This window comes from Poecile atricapillus, chromosome 2 (assembly GCF_030490865.1).
Source record: "Poecile atricapillus isolate bPoeAtr1 chromosome 2, bPoeAtr1.hap1, whole genome shotgun sequence".
Classification (NCBI taxonomy): Eukaryota; Metazoa; Chordata; class Aves; order Passeriformes; family Paridae; genus Poecile; species Poecile atricapillus.
In genome coordinates, this window is record NC_081250.1 from 55,931,845 (window position 1) to 55,955,084 (window position 23,240).

Consider the following 23,240-nt stretch of genomic DNA (forward strand, 5'->3'; position numbering starts at 1 on the left):
AATACTTGAAATTAGTGAATTAATTAGCTCTTGTGACTCCTACAAGAAAATATCCTATGATGACTTGTTTAGGAATTACGCTTTGCTTATAGAGTGGTTCTTTCACATGAATGTTTGAACCAGAGCAAGCAAAATGCTCATGTCAAGTTGAAAGCTTTGCTGTTCTACCTTTGACTTTAAAAAGGGGAGGTATCTCTTGAATTCCCTTCCAGAAGGCCCACCATTGAAATTTTGTGTTCCAAATTTCCCAACATTACTTTTTCAGACCAGTGTTTAGATTTTGTCATTTTGCCAAGCCCTGAATATAGCACTGTGAAGATTCCAAAGAAAATTACCAAAAGACAGCAAGTCTTCTTTATGGTATTTATTATTACATGGATCCTCATAAGCATCTTATGAATCTGTCCAAATAGTTCAAACCCAATTTTGTATGTTTTGGAGGTTCTCTGTCTCAGGCAGTACCCATTTTATTCGGAGTTCATTTTTTTTTTATCTTCTATGTGTGGGAAACAAACACAGATCTTACAGGATCTAAATCCTAGTAATAAACAAAGTAATAGAAGTAAGAGAAGTACTTACATAATATCACCCCAATGCAAACACTGCACAAAAATTAATACAATTCACTGCTTTTTTTCAGACGATAAAAAAACTGGCAGATTGACTAGAATGCAAACTACAGTTCAAACACATAAATGCTTAGAAAAACAGAACACTAAGAAAACATTTGACATCATACAAAAGGAGACCTGAGAACAAAAAGAGAAAATGATGGGTCTACAAACAAAGAAAGAGGTAGTGGATCAGGGAAAACAGCAGAAAATGGTGGAGAAAGTAAGAGAATAAAGGGGCAACAAAAATACAAACCAACACAATTTTAACCTGAAAAGAAGATGAGTGTGTTAAGGGACCTTCTGAATTCAGCAAGTTCTCTAACTCTAACTCCGGAATCACAGGAATTTTCCTTCCTAGTCTCCCAAAGCAAAACCTGTTGAACTCTGAACATCCAAATGTTCCTACTGTCCCACTTCTGTAGATACTGATGGCTGGTAGATCAATATGCAAGTCCAGCCTAGGGCAGGACTGAACACACATTCCAGAGAGACGAGGCACACAAACATACGTAGCAATAACATGACCAGATACACAGACTAACACAAAGCAAACTGAATAACAAGACTTAAGTAAAGAGGAATAGCAATAGCTAAAGTCCTCTTCCTTCTATTCAGCTCATCAGAACCAAAGCCTATTAGTGAAGACACACCCACACACCCATATATATACACAATTCACTCCAAATTCACATGCACACAACATTAATGAATCTGAAATACTAGCCCAGGCTCTGTCTAATATCCATGCCTGGACAGACTCCTTTCCCTGGCTGAAACCTTGAGCATTTCCAGAGGAAGATCTTCTCCAACTAGCTGTTCAACCCAGCTTTGAAGCAAGCTTGTTTGAAAATGGCATGCAACCCTCATCCTTCCATGTGCTGCCACCCAGATCAAGGGGTCCTTATAAATTAAGATCCCATTCTCTAGCTGTTCATACACAGGATACATCAATCTGGTCTCTCAGTTGCTAGCATAAAGACTATGTGCTCCAACGATGTGCAGCCAAGCCTCCAGCTGCTGGCACTCAAGAACTCTCACACACTGAACATGGAATGAGACTACACTAAAAGATATTAAATCTTAACTATGACAGGATAGACAGCAGACATGAGGTGCACACATCTCTGTCTCTATCAGTGATATAAGTAAGCTGACCAACAGCTTCAATTATGAAAATGGTGTCTTTTTATTTTGCCTTCACTCCATTAGTCCATGCATCCACCTTGATTCCTCCCAGATAATCTAACAAAATAATTTTTTCCCCATTAAAGTGACTTGAATGTGGCTGGATGCCCTGCACCCACTAAAGCTGCTCTATCACTCCCTTCCACAGACAGGAGAAAGAAAATATAATGACTTAAGGACCAGAAGAGGTCAGTCACCAAATACCATCATAGGTAAAACAGACTCAGCTTGGGGATACTGAGTTTATTTCTAATAAAATCAGAGCAGCATACTGAGAAGTAAAATATATCTTAACAACACTTTCCCCCCACCCCTCCCTCTTTCCAAGGCTCCATCTCCTGCCTGCAGTGGTGCAGGGGCCAGAGAATGGGGCAGTCGATCACACATTGTTCCTATTGCTTCTCAGGGAGAAGAGTCCTTCCCTGCTCCAGAGCTAGGTCCCTCCCATGGGGAGCTCTCCATGAACTTCTCCAAGCTGAGTCTGTCCCTCATGCAACTGTCCTCCACAAACTGCTCCAGTATAGGTCACTGTTCCAAAGGGTGCTGTCCTTCAGTCAAAGCCTGCTCCAATGTGGGCTCCCCCAGAGAGTCACAGGTCCTACCAGGAAACCTGCTTTAGTGCAAGCTCATCTCTCCACAGGTCTGCAGGTCCCTGCCAGGAGCTTGTTCCAGCACAGGACTCCCACCAGTTCTCAGCCTCTTTCAGGCATCCACCTGCTCCAGTGTGGGGCTCCTCTGTGGGCTGCAGGTGGACCTCTGTATCCCTGTTGACCTCCATGGGCTGTAGGGGCACAGCTGCTTCACCATGGTCTTCCCCAACAGTTGCTTTGCTTCAGCACCTAAGCACCTCCTCCCCCTCCTTTTTTACCGATCTTAAGTGATCAGTGCATAGTTGCCCCCTCTCCTCTCTGGAAGCAATTACATCTGTTCATTAACTAATTTTACTTCTTAAATATGTCATCTCAGAGGTGTTACTGTTATTCCTGATTGGCTTAACCTTGGCCAGTGGTGGATCCATCTTAGAACCAGATGGCATTGACTCTGCTGGACATTGGGGAAGCTTCTAGCAGCTTCGCACAGAAGCCAAATCTGTAGCCCCTTACTTTCAAAACCTGGATACAAACCCAGTGCAGCCATTGGCCCCTGTTCAGCTACATCTGTACCCAAATCTGCTATTTCTGCTGTTATTAGTATGGTTATACCAGCATCACACAACTACCAGAGCTCTGTTGGCCTTGAGAAATTCCACTCCCAAAAACCTCCCTATACCTCACTCCTTCACAATTACTTGTGGAGCTCACACATCTCTCATCCTTATGGGTGAGGAACAGATGAGAAGTTTCCTATCTGAAACTTATTTCAGCTTTTCCATGTTTTTTGAAATGTTCAGAAATTTCTCGAGTCTGGTTATTTTTTATTATCCGTTCCATCAGTTAAATCTCAGGCCAGATCCTACTCACTTGCCCATGTATCTTCAAGTACAGCAGTTAGTAAAAAGAAATGCAATTTTTGTCTAAGGAGACTAAATTACAACAAATTACAGCAAATAAGAATGCTAGGGAGAACAAAATGTTATGGGTTAGAAGAAAGAAGTAGAAAGCAAAAGTAGAAAAGTAGAAAAGATTCCTTCCCATCCTATGCTTCAAAGCTACCAATCTTCCTTAGTGCAGGAAGATGAAAGACTAGATACTCTGGAAGACCTGAATGTTAGACAGCTACACCAGTTGGTTGCCATTGATGAGAAATTATAAGTGAAGAATCTCATAATAAGAAATCCCTCATTTGCACTAATCAGGATAATGGGGACAGAGTGCAGAGAGGTCTGATACAAAGGGTACAAATACAGTATCTCAAAGCCTTTTTTTTAATTATTATTTCTTAAATGCACTGTCTCTAATGCTGACATTGTTTATTTTCCTCAAGAGATATATTCCTGTCTTGAGCTAGACTGTGTATGCATAAAGAGACCCTGGCACAGAAAGGGACTACGGCTATCAGCACTGAGGAAATTACACTGGGAAAGTAAAGTACTTGAGAAGCACACAGAGGTGTACATGCACTCTAGTATTGCATCATGATGTCAGTCCTCACCATTCCTAGCAAAAACAGCAGTGGAGATGAAAGCAGTGGCAAGAAATCCAATCTAATGAGTAGGTGAATGACTTAAAGCTGACCATACCATGGCATTTGATACCATGGCTGATACAAACCAGCTGCAAAGTGCTGGTGAGACAGGTGAATCACAGTCAAGAGTGGCCTTCTGACTGCTGAGAAGGACTCACCATCAACTACAGAGTCAGAATCATATTGAATCATACAATGTATGCCTCTGAAATCTCAACAAGCAGCATGCATGAAAACCAGGTAAGAAGTCTTTGAAGATACTGCTTAGTTGATTTACTTCTGGACACATTCAGAATGGGAAACTTCAGGGACACAGAGGTTTTAAGACAAATTACCATAAAAATCTGGTTCCTGAAGTAGGTAACTGCTTGTCCTGTATTCAGAAAAAATTCAGCAGGGAACACTAACCTCTAGATTGTATCACATTCAACAGTGAAGCAATTTACAATGGAGGCATCCCATTCAACAATGGAGGCAATCCTTAAGTCTCCTTTAATCTGAGAGTGAAATACAATCCTCAAAAATATTACAGCAATGTAGAGAAGTTTAATGACCTTAAATAGTAAGCCCAGAATTTAGGGAAGAAAAACAACTGCTGTGAAAAATCCATGCATTCTGACTCAACTAGACCAGAAGGTACTAACAGGACTTCTGAGACATTAAGATTACTATTTCGTTTGGTCAAGAGAAGTGTCTGGACACAGAAGTATGTATTTTTCTCATGAGAGATACAGTCAACAGACTCATCATATTCATAGGCTATTAAGACAGACTACAATGCTGTTTCAAGCACAGTGAGCTTCAGAGGCTCTAACACCTCTTTTACAGGATGCTTCCACGAAAAGCTGGTCTCCATAAAATGGAGGTCTTTGACCAAGTGCATGTAATATAGGAGAGACACATGTACTACTGCAGCTAAGGCACTTGGAGCTGTAAACAGTATCCTTACAATCTACATCACCTTTCTTCTTTTATCAGTGTGAAACAGATCACATTAACTGGGGAGAGTCAGATAAAGACATTAATGTATTCCTAGAACAAAAACAATTACGCATTTTTGCACATAACTCACTTGTTTGCCAGCATGTTTGACAACTTCCCCGATGACAGGGTTCTTCACATCTGTGAAGGCCACAGTTGAGTTTACGACCACAAACCAAAGAGCACTTATGTTCTGTGTCCTAAGAGACAGAAAAAAAAAAGCAGAGTTGAACTATAAACCATATTTTTTTTCTTTTTCTCTTTGAGGTTCCAATCTACTTCTAACAATAGATTGACAAAACTGTATAGGGCAAAAAATAGCTTAGGCCAAATTTATACAGTTTTTCTATCACTGTATGGATACATAAATTTGGAAGCAGATTCTATTAGGACTTCTGCTACAGACACGGCTACAAGGTTTATGCTTCTTCTATTAAGTAACACGCTTTCCCTCTGCATTCTCCCTGGAATCACTGCATTGACAAAAAGCACCTTTACACTGACTTAACTGTATTTAGGCTGAAATGTGGTTTTACATTTATAATAATACCTATAAAACAAAATTTGCAAAATAAATGTGCAGACAAACTTTTTGAGCACGACCAACACAGCAAATAGAAAATGAAGATGCACAGAAATGGAAAGACACAGAAGAAAAAAAGACTGTTAACACCACAACCAAAATCAAACACACATCATATCAAACAATTTTATAAAACCACTGGTAGACTTACCACACAGCAAACTTCATTACATTTGTGTCGTCCACATGATCTCTTCTTGTTGCATCGCTTGTCACACATGAATGTAATAGCAGCTATTAAAAAAAAAGAACAAAGCCCCCCAAAGTTCTAACTTTTAGGTCTTTGCATATGCTGAGAATAAAACTTGCAATCACAGGATTATGCTAAGGGTGTTGCAGGGCACGGTCTAGGAGAAACTAACACAGGGAAATCCAGCAAGCAAACATTTAAAATACTTTTTCTCCCTCACAATTATCCCCATGTGGGCACTTGCCTCTCTTTAAAGAAATCCTTATTCAAAAGGATTTTGGAAAGCAGAATACATTAAGCTAATTTATTTTCCCTTAACCATCACACCATAAACTCCACACAATAGAACAAAGAAAACAGGATATTCTGATACAGTGAAGTAACATGAACATCCAGTTTAAGACTGCTTAAATTTGTGGGGCAGTAAAAGCCAGCTAAAAACAACTACTGCTATATCCTCATTAAACTACTGCTAGCAAAGAACATCCTTATTACCATACACAGCCAACAAAAGGGAATCACTTCTGGATTCCGTAAGAGCCAAGTCTTCATAGACAAAAGCTCATATTAAAAAAATATGCATATTACTTCCTTATATATCTTGTAAACAAATACCTCAGTAGACAGAGGTCTAGATTTCACTGAGGGGAATTTTGAGATGTTACATCCAGAATACCAAGAAGCATCAAATGGGAACTCTCTGCCATGGTCAGATGCAAAGACCAGCTGCAAAGATCAGCGCCATCCAATGTGAAGCAGAATCAAAGCTTGTATTTCACCAGAAACATAGGCAATCTCAGAGCAAAACTATTACACTGAATCTGAGCTGTGCAAGTTGACCAAAAGTTACGATGGGGGAGCAGAAGGGGGATGGCAACCTATTGAACAGGGCAAGTGGCATAAGAAACTGTTCAAAATAAATCAGACATTGTCTGAAATCTTTGAACTCAAACGTGAAGAAGTCTTTCTTTATATAAAAGATGAATGAAAACTGAAGATGTTTATTTTAAACCTTTTCCCAAACACAGCAGCATGACCGGTACCACAAATGAGCAGCTGAAATAACCAACTTGGCATAGAAGTACGGATAAAAGATGCAGTACAGATCAGCTGTTTGCCAACTTTGTCAATCAAACCCCAAATTACTATGAGCTTTAATAATTTTTAAACAATTTTACATTACATATGTATCATAACCTTGTACCTTTATTTCTGAGAAGAGCACATGGGATTTCCTAGGAAACAAACAGGGAGCCATTAGATTAAAAGAGATGAAACAACTGAAAGATACTTATCTAGAAAACACTTGGCCACATGAAAGCAGCACACTCACCTTCCATGCGTATAACACATATGTATACAAAAGTGAAATAAAAACTGGAAAAACATATCCTCAAATCTTTTAATACAATATTTGTTCCTTAAAAATTCAATACCAATTAAAAAAAAAAAAAAAAGCAATTTTGTATTCTCCACTTAATTCATCAGAATTAAGTGTCACTGTAAACTGAGAGAATCAGACTTGTCCCAAGAAACCAGAAATCTGTGTAATGGAAACAAATAGAGGTCTCCCAGAGAATAGTGACAAAAATGCATAAATCTGTGCTTTGACCAACTGTCCCGAAACCGCAAGTCTGATGTAAGAGAGGAAGAAAGGAAGAAGCCAAATGTTATGATCTACGAAGTGATACGTGAAGACTTCAACATGAAAATAAAATGCGATGGACAAAAATAATGTTGACGTTTGAACCATTCACCACAACTTTATATTCTGAACTGTCATTTCTCAGTATCACATTTTGCATAACTGATTTAAATTATCACTGTAGTTCACTCTTTTTAAAGAAGCATCTTTCTGGTGTGTGAGAAACTTCAAAACTAAACCAAACACCTCACTACTTTATTTCAGGATTCAAAATGCAATCTAAAGCCTTCTATCCCATAACTACCTTCAGCAAACTTGTGAGAGAAAACTGTTTCAACCTCTAGCAAACTCTCAGTCATTTCTTTGCACCTACAGACTTATATATTCAAAAGCCATCTCCTCCTTGCAAATGATGCATAAGAGGTCAGAAAAGTCATCAAAGCTTCTGTGATGGTAGCCAAAAATTTCAAAGCTATGATTACAGAAAGCAGCATAGCTTCAAAATATAATAATTATTAAATAACAGCTGAGGATCTGCAGGATCACTATACAAATGTACAAAGAACAGGAAGCAGTAACAACATAGTCTACATAAACTTCTGCAAGGAGACTACACCCATATACTATAAAGTTTTAACTAGGCTGTCTTTCTTCTCTCAGTTTACTCTCGGCAACTCTACCAATTCCTTATGCTAAAAAAATACTCCAGAATAATATATGATTTTGCAGATTGTTTACACTAATAGAACTCTGCTCAAACTCTGCCAAAATACTTTAAAAATTGCCTTAATGGTAAAAAGCATGTTACCACTTCACAGTGTAAACTAGATGTCATCTATCAGTTAGTATACAACATGGGTTCTTGCAACTAAGGAGCACAGCACTTCTTTATGCTTTTTCAGCTCCTTTTTCTCCACAGCTTTAAAAAGCAGCAAAGATTACCTGCCTCTGTGGTTACACACTCACCTTTTTTTTGAAGCCACACCTACAATAAATATTTGATGTGTGAGAACATGGTCTACAGTCTCCTTCATGGCAAAGGCTTTCACATGTATGAATGAACTCTAGAAAAATGAAAATACAAATATTAAGAATAAAAAAAATTCTATGACCTGGAACTTCACATTTATTAGGATAAATATGGTCAATGATAGTAAGCTTATGCACAGCTGGGTTTTATGTCCTTATTTTAAAGCATTATTATGAATAATAGAGCCAGACTGCAGGCTCTGCAGTGGTTTTTACACTCATTTTGGTTAAAACTCAAAATCGCTAATAAAATATTTATTTCTTGAAATTAAATATTTATAGGCCACGTTTTGTTTTGAAAACTATTGATATCAAAGGATTAATCTAAGAATAAAGACTGTGTCCATGTACTTTTAAGAAAGAAACAGATGTGCCCTGCTTCCAGAACAAGGGAAGATTAAGGGAAGATAAAGGGACTGGGTGAGTGTGTATCTCTGGCTTGTGAATGCAATCACAGCCAAAATAAGACCATAAAAAGACTGAACCAGGAGGAGAGTTTTATGGTAATGAGCCATTATAATATGTATAAGATTTCTGTGAACTGTGAAGCATATGTATGTAATTAAGGTATATAAGCAACGTGCTTGCAGAGAATCAGAATACACACTAGATGAAGCTATCCCCCCTGCAGCTGGTGCCGCAGTGAAGAATGCCTGCTTCTTAATGCTGCACTGGTGTTAAGGAGTTCTATTCACCTGACTTTCGGTGACACTATGAGGTGCTTCAAATACTCTGATACAGAAATTTCTAATTACCATAGCTACCACAAGAAAGAGGTTTGCCACATGTTTTTCCACACGATGGGATAGGATCTGTGCAAATTTTACGTTCAACACATCCTAGTTCCAGTAACTTGCTGAGAGGAGTCTGACCACAGGGACAACGATACACAACTTGTGGAAGTCGTGGACAGAGCTGGCAAGGCTGAGGATGGCATACTTGCTTACAGTTGTGCCTCCCACAATTTAATTTTCTGGAAAAAAATTCAAGAAACAAAAGAGAAAACAAGAAAAAAATTAAAAGGGGAATTATCTAAGAGTATCACAATAAGTCATTGTGAATAGAAAAAAACCCTCTCTTTTTAAAAGCCCAAGTTATAGTGACCTTACTTGCCACATATATTCTGACATGAGAAACTCCCAAAACCGTCAGAGAATTCTTCCTTTGACCCACACAACACTTCTTTAAAGTTGCTTCCACAGTAACACACTAAAAGAAAGCAATATTTCACAGAAGACAACATAAGAGAATATCATGACAAAATATCTCCAGCAAATATAAAAGGAGTGAAAAATTGTTGGTCAGTTTTTAGAAGGATAAAGAAGTTGCTCCTCTTTAGATTTATTTCACCAATGAAAGTTTTTTGTCCTACAGAAGTCAGAATTCCAGCATTATTTGTTTTGATAAAGTGGTACTATTTGCACAAGAAATTAATTTATTAAAGCAGTATACATTACCTTAAGTTAATTATTACCTTGAAAGTTTAGAAAATTAACTTGCAATTTTCTGTATAAACTGTTCTATAAAGTTATTTATATACTGGCATACCTACTCAGTCAATTTAATTTTCATTCAAGACTAAATTTAGAAAATTTTAATAGAAATCATGAGAAGCTTGTTGAAATGTGCTTTCCTATACCTTTTTCTATTTTCTTCCATGTACTATGTAATTAATTCTTATAATTAAAATAAAAAAGATTCAGTAGGATCAGAGGACAATTCAGGTAAGAAAGGATTAGTTAATCCAAACCCTTACCTAAAGCACAGTCAGCAATGAGATCAGACCACATAATTCAAGTGTTTTATTCAGTTGGTCTTGAAAACCCCAAGAAAAGAGGTTTCCCTTACAGCTAGTAAGACAATTTAAGCTGATTGTCTCTCATCCTTCACATATGCATAGCCTGTCTCTGTCTTCTTAAATTACTTGCTAGCTACTGAAAAGTAACTACACAGCCCTCTCAAGCTGAGGAAGTCCAGTATCACCAGCCTGTCCTAATAAGGCACATGCCCCAACAGCCTAATCATCGTGGCAGGATTCTAACAATAGATTCTGATTGTGTTAAATAAAAACTGGCACTTACCTCTTGGTACTGACCTTTCCCCCACTCTTGTTTTCATTGTATAGGGTGGATTTCTGTAAAGGACTTCAGTACTTACCTTGTTGTACTGTTAACTGGCAAGGTGAACATTTTCCTGCATGGCACACTTGAGTACAGCTGTGCTTTCCACAGTTTAAAGTATTTCCACATACATTAGAACAATGAATTTTTGTTGACTGGCCACAGCGAACTGAATGACTGTAGAGAAATGACACCACAGCCTGTCAGCTACCTTGATATCTATACAGTATTTAATAAAAAGAGAAATACATTTTCAATAAAATGCCAAAATCTTCAAAAGGCAGCATAATTTATTAATGCAAGTTTTAGGAAATAACACCCCTAGTTTTTCCCTTGCTTCCCCTCTTCCACCTCACTAAAGTAAAACACCTATGAGAGTAATTAGTCTACAGAATTTCTCCTGAAGAAAACGGGGGGAAACAATGCAAGGTGAGGTGACACTAAAACTTGAACCTAATCTATTAACTCATATATGCATTGTCAGAAAAGCAGATATTTCCAATATAGACATCTTTCTGAAGACTTAAACAATCCTAAATTCATTTAAGACAATGAAGACAAGGACAGGGCCTTAACAGTGGGTCAGATATCTACGAAAATAACTGAGTTTTTAATTAAACTGTCCAAAAATGGGACAAAATCAATTCTTCTATTTTTTTTCAACCCTGGGAGGCTCATACAATGGCTGTAAAACTCAAAATAGTAGTTTCAAAACATCCTAAAGCTGGTGATGCCATGCCATATACCCTGTATGCTTATACACTACATATGAGATGTACTGCTTCTTTTGAAGCAGGTTTTAAGTATCAAATGTGCTATTACAAAAAATCAGCAATCTGGTGAAGTAGCTGACATCTGGAAGAAAAAAAAAAGATGCTGCATCTATTACACTTTTAAATTAAAGGAGTCAGAAAACCAACAAAACAAAATCCTAACCAAAAAAAAACCAACCCCCGTAAACAATAAAAGGAGGTAATATTACTATGGAAGATAAAATTCAGTAATCTGCAAGCAACCCATTTTTCTGCTGAAGACAAAGTGCTTTTATCTACAAGTACCTTCACAGAAATTGCAGTACCTTCTTCTGAAAAATTAAGATTGTGCAGTATTAGATTCAAACTCTGAGAAATAATTGTAAAAATCTGAAAATGAAATCTTGCTCTGAAACACTGAAATCAGTTTATATTTGTTTTGGTTCTGTAAACAAGCTCAGGCAAACAATTTATTACACAGAATCAGTTGCAGGTAACTAGAAAAAGGGATTCTAAAAACTCAGGCCAACTGATTAGGAGAGACCATGCATAATATAGGCAGTACCATACTGCTACGGCAATGACACTATATGCACCAAACATGCAAGGAAAAGAGAGCTTTCAAGTCTGGAATACACTATAGACATCTCTGTACAGTTTGTGAGAAAAGTAGATTATTTTTGAATTATTATTTCTGAAATTAAGTAATTTAAGACCTCATTTCATTCATATACAAAAGATGTGAACCTACTTCTACCAAATTTTCTGAGTCTTCTAGCAAATAAAATGAATAAATACTAGTGTGAGATTTAAAAATCAAATCCGAATCAACTCACAGACTGCTCAGACAATTCAGCTACATGTATCATAAATTTACAAGTCTTTTTTGTTATTTTTAGTTTATTTCTTGAAAATTTTAAAGTAACTGCATTTTTTCAAAATATAAAATTCTCCAAATCATTTTAACCCTAAATAAAAGTTTCAGGTCAGATTAAACTTTGTTCAGCATATTTTTAATAAATTATAAGAAAGAAAAAAGTGAGTATATAAAATTTAAAACTGTTCTTTTCTTTATTTATAATAACTAAACTTTTGTTTGCATAGCAGAATCATTCTTACCTTGTCTGTCCACATTCACATGTTTTTGTCACAAAGGCTGGGCACGAAGGGCAAGGTCCTGGGTGGCACAGACTTAGAAGTAAGTCAAAAAAGCAAAGTTAACTTTACATTTATTACACTCCCAGAGGCACAATCCACCATGACCCAACCTCAGTGCATTATCAGAACATTATACAGGACTCCCACACTCACTCCTGCAAGGTGTGAAAGCAGTCTTAACACAAGCAAAAAGTATTTGATTATTACAATTGCATCAGTCTCAAAGACAACTAATGTTGAAGGAAAAACTGTACTCCTACTGCTGTCAAAACAACAGTACTACTAACAAATCAACTCTGCTACTGACACATTTGTTATTTTGCATTTCACCAGCAAACATGCATCAAATCAATTGTGTTCATCATTGGTAACACCCAAAACAATCATCTTATGTCCAAACCATTAACATATTTATTTCTTCAGTGATCTTAAACACAACAGAGATAGAAACTTCTCTATTAATTTCTTCTTTTGAGCTGGTGGTTTTATCTTTGAACACAGCATTTCTAGTGCCACCAGTAAGAGGTGTTGCTCCTCTTCCTGTAAGGTAACATATGGGAGACACAGCAAGTCTACCTCAGTTTTCTTCTTACCATCAATGGCGATTTCCTGTGAGTGTCATCAATTCCATCCTTTACATATCAGATCTTACCTCCTACTTCAAGAAACACTAGATGTTCCCTATCTGCATGTAAGACCTTAGTTGGGTACAGACAAGCCCAGGTTTGTGAAATTATACTTAATTATCTTGTCTACACTCTTCTGTAGCCAGCTCCCAGTTCCCTTCACTTGCAAAAACAGCAGCTCTCATTTGGAGCAATTATTGGCCAGGACTGACCAGCACACACATCCTAGCCGAAAGAAAAAGAAAAAACCAAAAAACATCAGAAAGTCCCATAAACACAGACTACCTAGTTACATGGTAACTACTAAATTCCTCAAGGATAGTAACCATACAAGTACTAACTCGTACACCAGTTACTAGTCATACTCAGTATAATTGAGTCACCCCTACAGCTTGTCAAGAGTGGTATGGCTTCCTTTCTTCCTCTACCACTCCTCCCAGTTGACAATAAGGCCTAATCTATTACTCAGTCTATGCCAGCCCTAACAGTAAAGCCAAGCAATTACACAATAAACCAATTCAAAACAATGAAAAATCCCCCATCACATAAAACAAATCCAAAAAACAAATAACCAAAACCACCATAGCCCTCTGCCTTTTGACAGGTCGGTTTTATGACACGGTGAAGAGTTGAAAAAGCACCAAAGCAGGCACAAGGAAAGGGAGAAAAAAAGAAAAACTGTATGGATACACAGTAAAGCAGGAAGAAAGCAAAACCACTGAATTAATTAAAACTGTACTGTGGAACTTCAGACAATGAGAATTAAAAAGCATTCTGCAACATACAAGAAAACCTATCGTAGAAGCAAACCTCTTGTAAAAGGACTGCACCATATATTTCACTGTCTTGACTTCAACTGACTTCAATTCTTATAGATCCATGTAGGATTCTAAAGGCTGCATGCTGACTTATGAATTTAGGAATCAGATTAAAGTAGACATAAATTCAAAATACAGGTCATAACCTGGAAAAGTGAGAAGACATCATCTTCAGAAGTCTTGTCATGTTAAGTTTTTTACCTGATGTATTGTTTCTCTCAACATTCTCATGTAGAAGCAATGCTAAGATTTCTTCCATAACCCCACTCCTAGAACACTTTCTGATGATACACATCACACATATGTGTGATACACATATCACACAACAACCATTTATATTGATCATAAATATTTTAAAGTTATAAATACCAGCAACAGTAGACTGCAGTTTTATAGTAAGTTTCCTTTTGTTAGAACAGTACCAACAGTTAATTTTCAGACATCTCAAAGTCTTGACAATGTGTGTTTCTGAGACCGCTTTCTGACTTCCTGTTAATACGAACAAGGAAATTCCAGTAATGCAAAAACTAATGTTTTGAAAGAAAACTTCTGACTTTTGAAATACGTATTCTTTATGCATCTCTACAGATACACATGCAAAAGTTTCTGGTACAATTTAATTTAGGCAGAAGCTACAATATGGCCACAGTTCTAGGATATACTTGATCCATACAACAACAATTGAAATTCAAATTTCATTCAGCACAGAGACGTGCACCGGAAGTGCAGAAAATTCTCCTTAGATGATAAAGATGGATGATACCTTTAGAGTTTTACTCCTGGTTTAGGGGATTAAGCAAAAAGCTAAGTTAAATGATTTGACAGTGTTGCAAACTAAACTCAAAAAGACAGGCTGAAATCATCAGTATTAACTTCTGTTTGGTGAATGCAGAAGTTTTTTTCAACTGAAACTTCATTATCTATCATTAGCATAGAAGATTATTCTGCAGTTTACTGCTGCTGCTCTAGAGAACTGGTGTGCAAGAAAAGTTGTGAAGATAGATACATCTAAACTGAAGAAAAATTAAACTTCCATTTGCTGGACAGTGAAAACACTAGATACTGTAACAGAGCAAAAAAGAGACTTCTACTGCTGAAGAAAAGATTACAGCACCAAAGATCTATGAAGGAAGTCCATCTACTAAAATTTAAATAGAAAATTGCATTTACTGTCTTTGTAAGACCTCTTTCAAATGCTCTCAAGGGCTTGCATAGTTCCAGTTGGCAGGGAGAATCTGAGAGTCTTAAAAGAAGTTTTGCTTTGTCATGAAGTTTATTATCAGGAACATTTTATTGAAGGTTAAGCTAAATGTTTCTTTGATGTAGAACCTAACACTGCAAAAGCAATTTCAGTGTTTTTAAACTAAAAATGTGAAGGGAACTCACCTTGAGAAGCGCTATACATGTCACAGCACAACATTCCCGTTTCAAACAGCTGCTTGCCTGTTCCTCAGCTCTGCCAAATTGGCTCTTTATATAAATGGTTACCATTTCAACAAATCTGAGTAAATACTAGATTTATTACTAAATCATTTTATGTGCTCAGACTTGAACAGCAGGCTTACTTCCAGATGGTTCCTTAGCACTGTGTGGCTAACACCATTAGTATTATTTAGCTAAAAATAGATGACTAAGAGCTTATGTTCACTGTTTAATACCAAACCACCTTCTTTAGAAACTTTCACATAATCTTGTGCAGTTGTCTGCAAGAAATGTATCATTTTAAGACATTTTCCCAACTGACATGAATAGAGGCTTGGTTGTAGGGTATTTTAGGGGAAAACCCGCCCAGCCAACCCTGGGCTCTGGCCAAGCCCTGGCCCTGGCTGGCCAGGAAGTGTGCCATCAGATTCAGATGTTTCTGTGCTAAAAACATAATCAAGTCACTCTGACTCGCTGATATGGGCCTATAAAAGCTGGACCCACTTTTAGGGCAAATTTGGAGACCTCACCTACAGGTGGACTCACCACGTAGGATTTTCCAAATCGTGGGGAAGGGCTCTCCAGGTCCTCACTGCAAAATGGGGCTTCCCAGCAATTGCAGACGCTGGATGATGGTAAAGTATTTAGGCAATTGGTGATGTGTTGATCCTTCTCAATCACTATCCTTTCTCACATATAGTAATGACTAGGTGCGCTACCTTGCTTATTTTTGCTTGTTGCTAAAACCAAGCATGTAGTTTTATTAAATGTATAATTTTACTTTTGTGTTACCTTAATATTCATTGTAAAATAAGAAGACCATTCTTCCCGTTGATGTCTATGTGCTTTAAATCACCCCCATCAATTGGCAGACCACCAGTGTAAATTACCTTTACTAATTTTCACCGAAGTGGGGTGTTGTGTTGAAAAGGAAAAACAAAACCATTTTTAAGATATCTGCAAACAGATATCAGGTATCAGAAACAGTTCTGGTTCAAACCTTATCACTTTATGGCAACATGTGAGAGGAGGGGAAAATGGCACACAGGAAATCCACAATCCAAATAAATAAATGCTTGCAAGAAAAAGTTCTGAGACCATCTAAACTTAAGCAAGAATCATGAAAAAAATTCCTGCCCCAAGTGGCGACATCTAACCTTGAGCACTCTCTTCAAGAAAATCTCTGCCCAGACATAGATGCTCAGATAATCCAGACTTATCATCTGCATTAAAATAATAAAGCTCTGCATTTTTAACTCCACCGCTGATACAGCAAGAGGGAACAAAGTTTCTACTTGCTTTTTGATACAGCAGATGATGGCTGCCTGTGTCCTCACAAACACCAAAGATTCCCATATGGGAGAAAGAAGTGTCCAAAATATACTGAGCCATGTCCAAAACTGAGTAACACTTATAATGAAAATGCATTCCCCTCCAGTTCACTATCATAAGTTGGAGACTGTCAAGAACATCTATTATCTTGATCTGCATGCCTACCGCTGCCTTACCTCCAGGCCCGGATGATCTCATCGTTCACATGAAACATAAAGATGAATGGTAACATTTTTAAATATGCTACAACTGGCCAAAAACTGGAACTCAATTTTCACAGCTTTTATGCAGATCAGACTTTAAGAGACTAAGAATTTGTAGTGCCCCCAACATCATAATATTAGTCACTACTCTTCAGAAAGAAGAAAGAAAAGAATTTCTCAGAAAAGAATGCCAAAGACTCAGCCTCTGCTGTAGACTAGAACAGGAAAGAAGAGAACAACATCTGCTTCCAAGCCCTCAAGGAAAGCTTTTCAGGCAACAAATTGCACTTAGGGAGTTCTCAAAGTGATTAAGAAGTCTGCTTATTTCTGACAAAAAACAAAAGACACGTCCACGAACACATGCCTCTCCTGAGATGGAGGCCTACAGCTGGTCTCAAAGAGAATCAGTGTTCTGTTCAGGGTTACAGCTACACCAAGTGTAGTCTGAAAGTTGATCGGATCTAGCATGATTCTATAAATTCAGAAAACAGCTATGATACTTACATGAAATAAAATGCAAATCTGTGTGCATAAATACATGATGCATAAATATAAATTAAATCTAATATCAAAAAGAAATCTAATATAACATTTTCATGTATGGGAAAGAAGTATTAAAGAATTATTCTGACATTCAATAAAATGTTGAAATATATTTCAAACAGAACACATTAAATACGAAGTTCAGAGTAAAGTTCTAGTAAAGTTCCAAGCTTTAGCAAATCTTGGAAAAAGTGCCAGACAACAATCTATTTGTTGGAATGGCTGAAGTTTTTGAGTCTGTACCAAGAGAAGAAATAACTGCTTCAATTAAAAATTTCCAAACCCAGAAATATGAATAAATGTTAAGGACCAACTTCCATGGGAATTGAAGCTAGATACAATAGGAACAACATATAATTTATGTTTCTGACTAACAAGCATATTTATACATTGAAAATGATCATATAATTAATTGTGTTAATCTTAGCAATGCTACTATGCTACTAAAAAAAAAATCCAATGTAAAACATCCAGAATTGAAAACAGAGGTGCTCTCCTTTGCATCTCTACTAATGCATTTATACTAATAAAATGGTAGCAAAATCAACCTGAATTACATATACTGATTAAAATCTTCAGAGGGATTCTGGTTAAACTATCTGATGGTCTCAACAAATAAATACAAATGCCCTTTTATCCTCAGCAGTTTACAAGCCAAAAAAAAAATGACACAAAGGTAAGAAGTGGTCTCTCAATTTAAGCAAGTAGCATGAATCTCAAATTAAGATATTCAAACACTTTTACATGAATAACAGCACCTAAAAAAATCTGGTGGACCACTGGACATGCTCAGAGTTACCTTCAGACACTACAATATATTTCTCTACTTCAATGAAAATTCTTGAAACTAAGTCAGACAGCTGGTTCAGTTCCTAAAACATGACAGAAATGTTGCTACAACTATTGTACACCTCCTGATCATGCTCTTGTGAGAACTCACTTTAGACATACCAACACAAATAGCCATCAGGCTTTTCATTTCTTTCAGGCTTCTGCCGAACTATAAACCTCTATAGGTTCCAAGTTTCTAAGCATATCCTGGAGTCAAAAAATAAGCAAATACAGTCTTCAGAAATTTTTTCTAAATAATTTCAATGTTTGTATAATAAACCTTTACTTACATGTTACAGAGATGTGGACAGTCCAAACATTGCCTCCTCTTTCCACAAAGTTCCCCACAGCTATGTGGGATTTCATTTCTATTCCATTCAGGATTGTGCACCTTACCTAAACCATGTGAAAGACAAAAAGGTATTTATTGCTTTGAATAGCAGACTGCCTTTGTGAAAAATATCATACCAAAGAGAAAATGTGGCATTTTAAATACTGGCAAGTAGTCTTCTTTGAAAAAAATTATTACAAAAACATTTATGTTTTTCTGTATTGATACATACTCAACCTCTTTAAAAGAATTTACCATTGGAATAGCAAGCTCCAGAATATTCTTTCCTCTGTACTCTCAATCAGAAGGCATACAGGTAGCTGATAAATTAAATTAAACTGATAAAATACATGAAAACTAAAAGCCCCCTGTAGTTGGTCAGGCTGCACAGTAGCTAAGAAAACTGAAGGGTGAAACTCCCTTGCTGTCTCAATGCAGCAGGGAGGAAAAAAAAAAAGTAACAAAGTAAAAAGATAACAATCCTTCAAAGAAGTAAGATCTACCAGGTATGGAGATGGAGAATAGGGAATTAAATGAGTGGGCAAGTTATGAAAGTCACTTCTATAAAAAGAAGCAGACTCTACATTAATCTAAATATTAAAGGTTCATGAATTTTGATGAATGAAGCAGAAGTCTTAAACAAGAAGTATGTTAGCTTCAGTTATTCTGTATTTCAGAGGAGCACTAAACCATATTTTTATTAATCTGAGATATTATCAACAGATCTTATAGCTCTAAGTGCATGAGATGGTCATCAGGGTTAAGGTTAATTGCCATCATGAACACTCTCTTGGCTCTCTACAAGAGAAGAATTAAATTAACAGTGAAGCAACTGAGCCAATGTTACAACTTTGAGTTGTGACAATCAAAAGCAGGAGGAAAATGTACTTTTGGCGACATAGTTACATAATTTTAATTTTTTTAATATACCTTTGTGTTGGAGTCTGAGATACAGACTGTGTGCCCTTGCTTTTAATATTTAGTTCCAGGATTCAAAGAAACACTGAATTTCATATAATATGAAATTCATGTGCATGTTTTCATGGTGATACATGAAAACAAATGTTAAAGTTAGATAGGAAATGTGTAAATGTGTAGATTAGAAAGTTTCTTAAATCACTGGGTGAAAAAGTAGTTTAGAGAGCCGAAGACAAGATGGAGGATTTAGGGTGTTGTCTCTTGTCCTTCTTCTTTCTTCTTCATGTTCTTCTCCTAGGGGTGTTTGGGTAGTAGTAGCTGATTGGGTAGAAAATGTCACAGTGCAGCACACAGGTGTTGGGTCATTGGGTCACTAAGAAAAATAGCTTAGTTGGCATCTGTTAATTGGGTAAATGGACATATAAAAGACCTTGAAGAAGATCTTTGTTAGCCATTTTACCCCTTTTCTATCATAGCGCACACAGCTCCTTGTACCTTGTAATGCTGATAAGAAAAAATAAACAACTGAGACCGAACAAGAGAAAAAACCGCCTCCCTCTCATCAATCTTCAGTTCAAAGGGAAAAAGAACCCAAATCAAAAAGTCCATAAACAGACACCTTTGTACATTCTACCAGTTTTAAGTCAGGAAAATATGAATAAATGCTACAGACAGCATTTATTCACCTGAGTTTCAATTAAACAAATTGAATACCTGGGAAAGTCCTAAAAATCTGAAGCTTCAGAAGAAAAATAAGCTAGGAATTTCCTCATGGGTGAAAGGATGGTAAAAAAATAAAAATCCTACTTAACCATTCTCAGCACATAGTTAGTACTTGGCATCAAATAGAAGGCATCTTTGCAAAAGTGACTGATGATGTCCAAATTACATCTAATTAATGTAAAATTATCTACAGAAGATTAAACTCTTATGTTACGACATGGTGCTCTTTGAGTAATAATTCTGCAGACAATTTAAGGTTCTTACTGCAGATCTCCTAAACCATGAAACTGCCTTTAGACTCAGAAGAATTTCTTCCCTATCTATCAGACAGAAGTCTGTCTTAAAAAGGTCTAATTTTCATTCATGGTCAGTTCATTCTGACTGAATTATTTTCCCTAATAACTGAATTATTACCCCTATATTTCTAAGATTTCACACATTGTTATATAAAAACTCTGTCTTAACTGCATTTCACTGTTTGTAACTGATTCACTGACACATTTAGATAAAAAGATAGAACTCTCCTATTTTAGAAAATCTAGCTTCTTAAGGGGAAGTTTATGGACACAGCTTCTGTCTCAACTTCAGAACACTGTTTTCTAGAAAGTGAGGTGAAAGTTTCCAGTGATGCAGATTTAAGGAAAAGAAAACTATGTAAAAACAATACAGATCACAGAAGTATAGATTCCAAACAAAACTTATTCACTTCTGTGCAATTAAGTACCATAATTCATTTCTCCTTTTTGTTTTGTATTTATGGCATGGTGAGTGTTGTACTCATGCCATTTACCTTTTTTATTAAATCCATATCTACACAGAGGTCTGAAAAGTGCAAATATTTTTTCCTACTGAAGCTCCATGTGTTCCTGAGCAACATAAATCATGAAATTGCTAAATCAATTTAAAGGTTTAGGTAGTTGTATCCTTGAATTGTGTATTATTTTGGTGTAACTTGCCACGAAGACAGACATAACACATGCAGGTTATTCCATTCCTTCAACAGAAGGAAAGCTCAAAAGATAACAGCCAAAATCTATCATTAGTCCATAAAAATCACTATTTTTTACACAATGATATGGAAATATTTACCACTTGGGACTTAGTATTTTCTCTTTCTTTTTAAAGCAGCATATGTATGATTTTCTGTGCAGCCACCTTCCAGAGTCAATGAAATTTTTAAAAATTGAGCTTTAGGCATGTAAGCAAACGAGCACCAATAACAAAATCCGTATTAACAAAAAAGAATCAAAATGACAAAACTGTTTTTCTTTCCAAAAGTGAGAAACTCACCACAAAAACAAGTGTAAGTTTTAGGAACCTGCACAGAAGCATTCTGACAAGCTGGACATCTCCAACCGCTATTGCCATCTGTAGATAAAGAAAAGATAAAAAGGACTTGAAGTAAATAAAAGACGAATCTGCAAGCCTAGAATAAGTTGTTCTACTTTGTTTCTTACCACAGATGCAAATAAATTAATATTTCCACTTACTCAGAACTGGTGAGAAAACACATTAATAAAAATAAATTTGATACAGTATTGACATCAACAGATTCATGGTATCTCATTTCAACAAGCTACAACATTTTATTAAAGCAAAGCCAGATTTTAAACTTCCAATTTTTCTATTATCATATACCCTAAGACATACAGCTAGAATATAGACAGTCTTCATCATATCTAAAGCTGTGAGGAAAATAAAGTCTTAAGAGAGGGAAACTGGTGAGGAAAATATCACACAAAGCACCACCTGTACTTTCTTTTCACTATTCTCACATGAATTTATGTGTTTTGTAGAAGATCAATTTAGTGTTGCCTCACATTCAGAATAAACCACTGTTATATAAACCAGAATAACCTAATTTATTAATTTACAGTTGATAATAGCTAGATATTGACTAGGACATTATTCTTCAAGTTGTTATTTTATTAAATAGTAGTTTTCTTGTTTCTATGTTTCAGGACAGTGCTGGTTAGCAGTAAAGAAAGAATGGTAAAGTGGAAGAAAAGCAACATTAGTGAAGACTTTTCCCCAATTCAGTACACATCTTGCTATTAGGAATATGAAACTGAGAGCACTACCGACCACAAAAAGGGTCATAGACAAGAGAGATACATTTTGTATCTATATATAGATATTAAAAAGAAAAAAAATTATTAACACTTTCTCTCTTAACTTAATCAGTTCAGTGCTGATAAAATTAATAAAACTTTGATTTTAGAACTATTCTTCACTATTAAGAAATCTGACCAAGATTCACGATAATTTCATGTTACAAAAGCAGAAGGGATTGTAGACAGGAAACTCTACTTATGACAAGACAACTGCAGTGCAACAAGAGGCACACCTCGGTTCACCTTCAACTGGGTTGAACAACTTATGTTACCTATCATAATGTACAATGGAAATTATTTTCACAAATTGAAATTATCCAAATTATAGACTGCCTTGACAGTGTAGAAATGCAAACCTAATGCATGCCTGCTCTTTGTAACACTTCATGCCTATTCATACCCCTCTTTATCCTGGCTCATATTACTGTGCCACCAAGATTGCTGCAGAGATCTGTATGATTATGGGCTGAGCAGCTCCAGGACAGTGGCACAAGGCATATACTCTCACATTCATGGTCAAGACCAATCTGCATTTCCTGACTGTGACTTTTTTTTCTTTTGACTGCTAGAAACCGAAGGATCTCAGAAGAAGCAACTCAGGGAGAAGTGTTGAAAGTTACAGGCAAAAACTGACAGTAGACAACTAAGAGGCGTATTTGCTGACAAAACTCGAAGTACTTTATGTGGCTCCTCCTAAAGCCAGCATACTAAATACTACAGGATTCCTTATGAGATTACAGTATAGCACAGTACATTATACTTAACTGCTGCACTAACAATTTCATTCTGATTCCATGTTATGTTTTCAAAAGCTGTGAAGGTAAGTGTACCCTGAGAGCTTCAGGAGGCCAGCAGAAGACCTCTCCTATCAACAACTCCCCAGGACCTGGATGCCTATTCCCCTACATTCAACGGTTTCTCTAGAGTATATGGAAGGTCCCCAAAAAACAGGAACCTATTAAAAAAGGCTTGCAAGATATATTTTCTTCTTCATCGTC

General features: G+C 36.5%; 1 protein-coding gene across 4 annotated transcripts in view; it reads right to left on the bottom strand.

Moving 5' to 3' along the window:
• NFX1 (nuclear transcription factor, X-box binding 1) overlaps positions 1-23,240 on the bottom strand; it is a 75,763-nt gene that overhangs the window by 31,727 nt on the left and 20,796 nt on the right. For all 4 annotated transcript variants that reach the window (XR_009276856.1, XM_058831764.1, XM_058831763.1 and 1 more), the window contains exons 4-13: positions 21,419-21,496; positions 18,447-18,552; positions 12,343-12,414; positions 10,509-10,648; positions 9,461-9,560; positions 9,107-9,324; positions 8,289-8,386; positions 6,882-6,912; positions 5,639-5,721; positions 4,996-5,104 (exon numbers count right to left, since the gene is read on the bottom strand). Coding sequence is in view for 3 of the 4 variants with exons in the window: in XM_058831764.1 (XP_058687747.1) it covers positions 4,996-5,104; positions 5,639-5,721; positions 6,882-6,912; positions 8,289-8,386; positions 9,107-9,324; positions 9,461-9,560; positions 10,509-10,648; positions 12,343-12,414; positions 18,447-18,552; positions 21,419-21,496 (1,035 nt within the window). In the remaining variant the exon portion in view is untranslated. The remainder of the gene's footprint in view (positions 1-4,995; positions 5,105-5,638; positions 5,722-6,881; positions 6,913-8,288; positions 8,387-9,106; positions 9,325-9,460; positions 9,561-10,508; positions 10,649-12,342; positions 12,415-18,446; positions 18,553-21,418; positions 21,497-23,240) is intronic.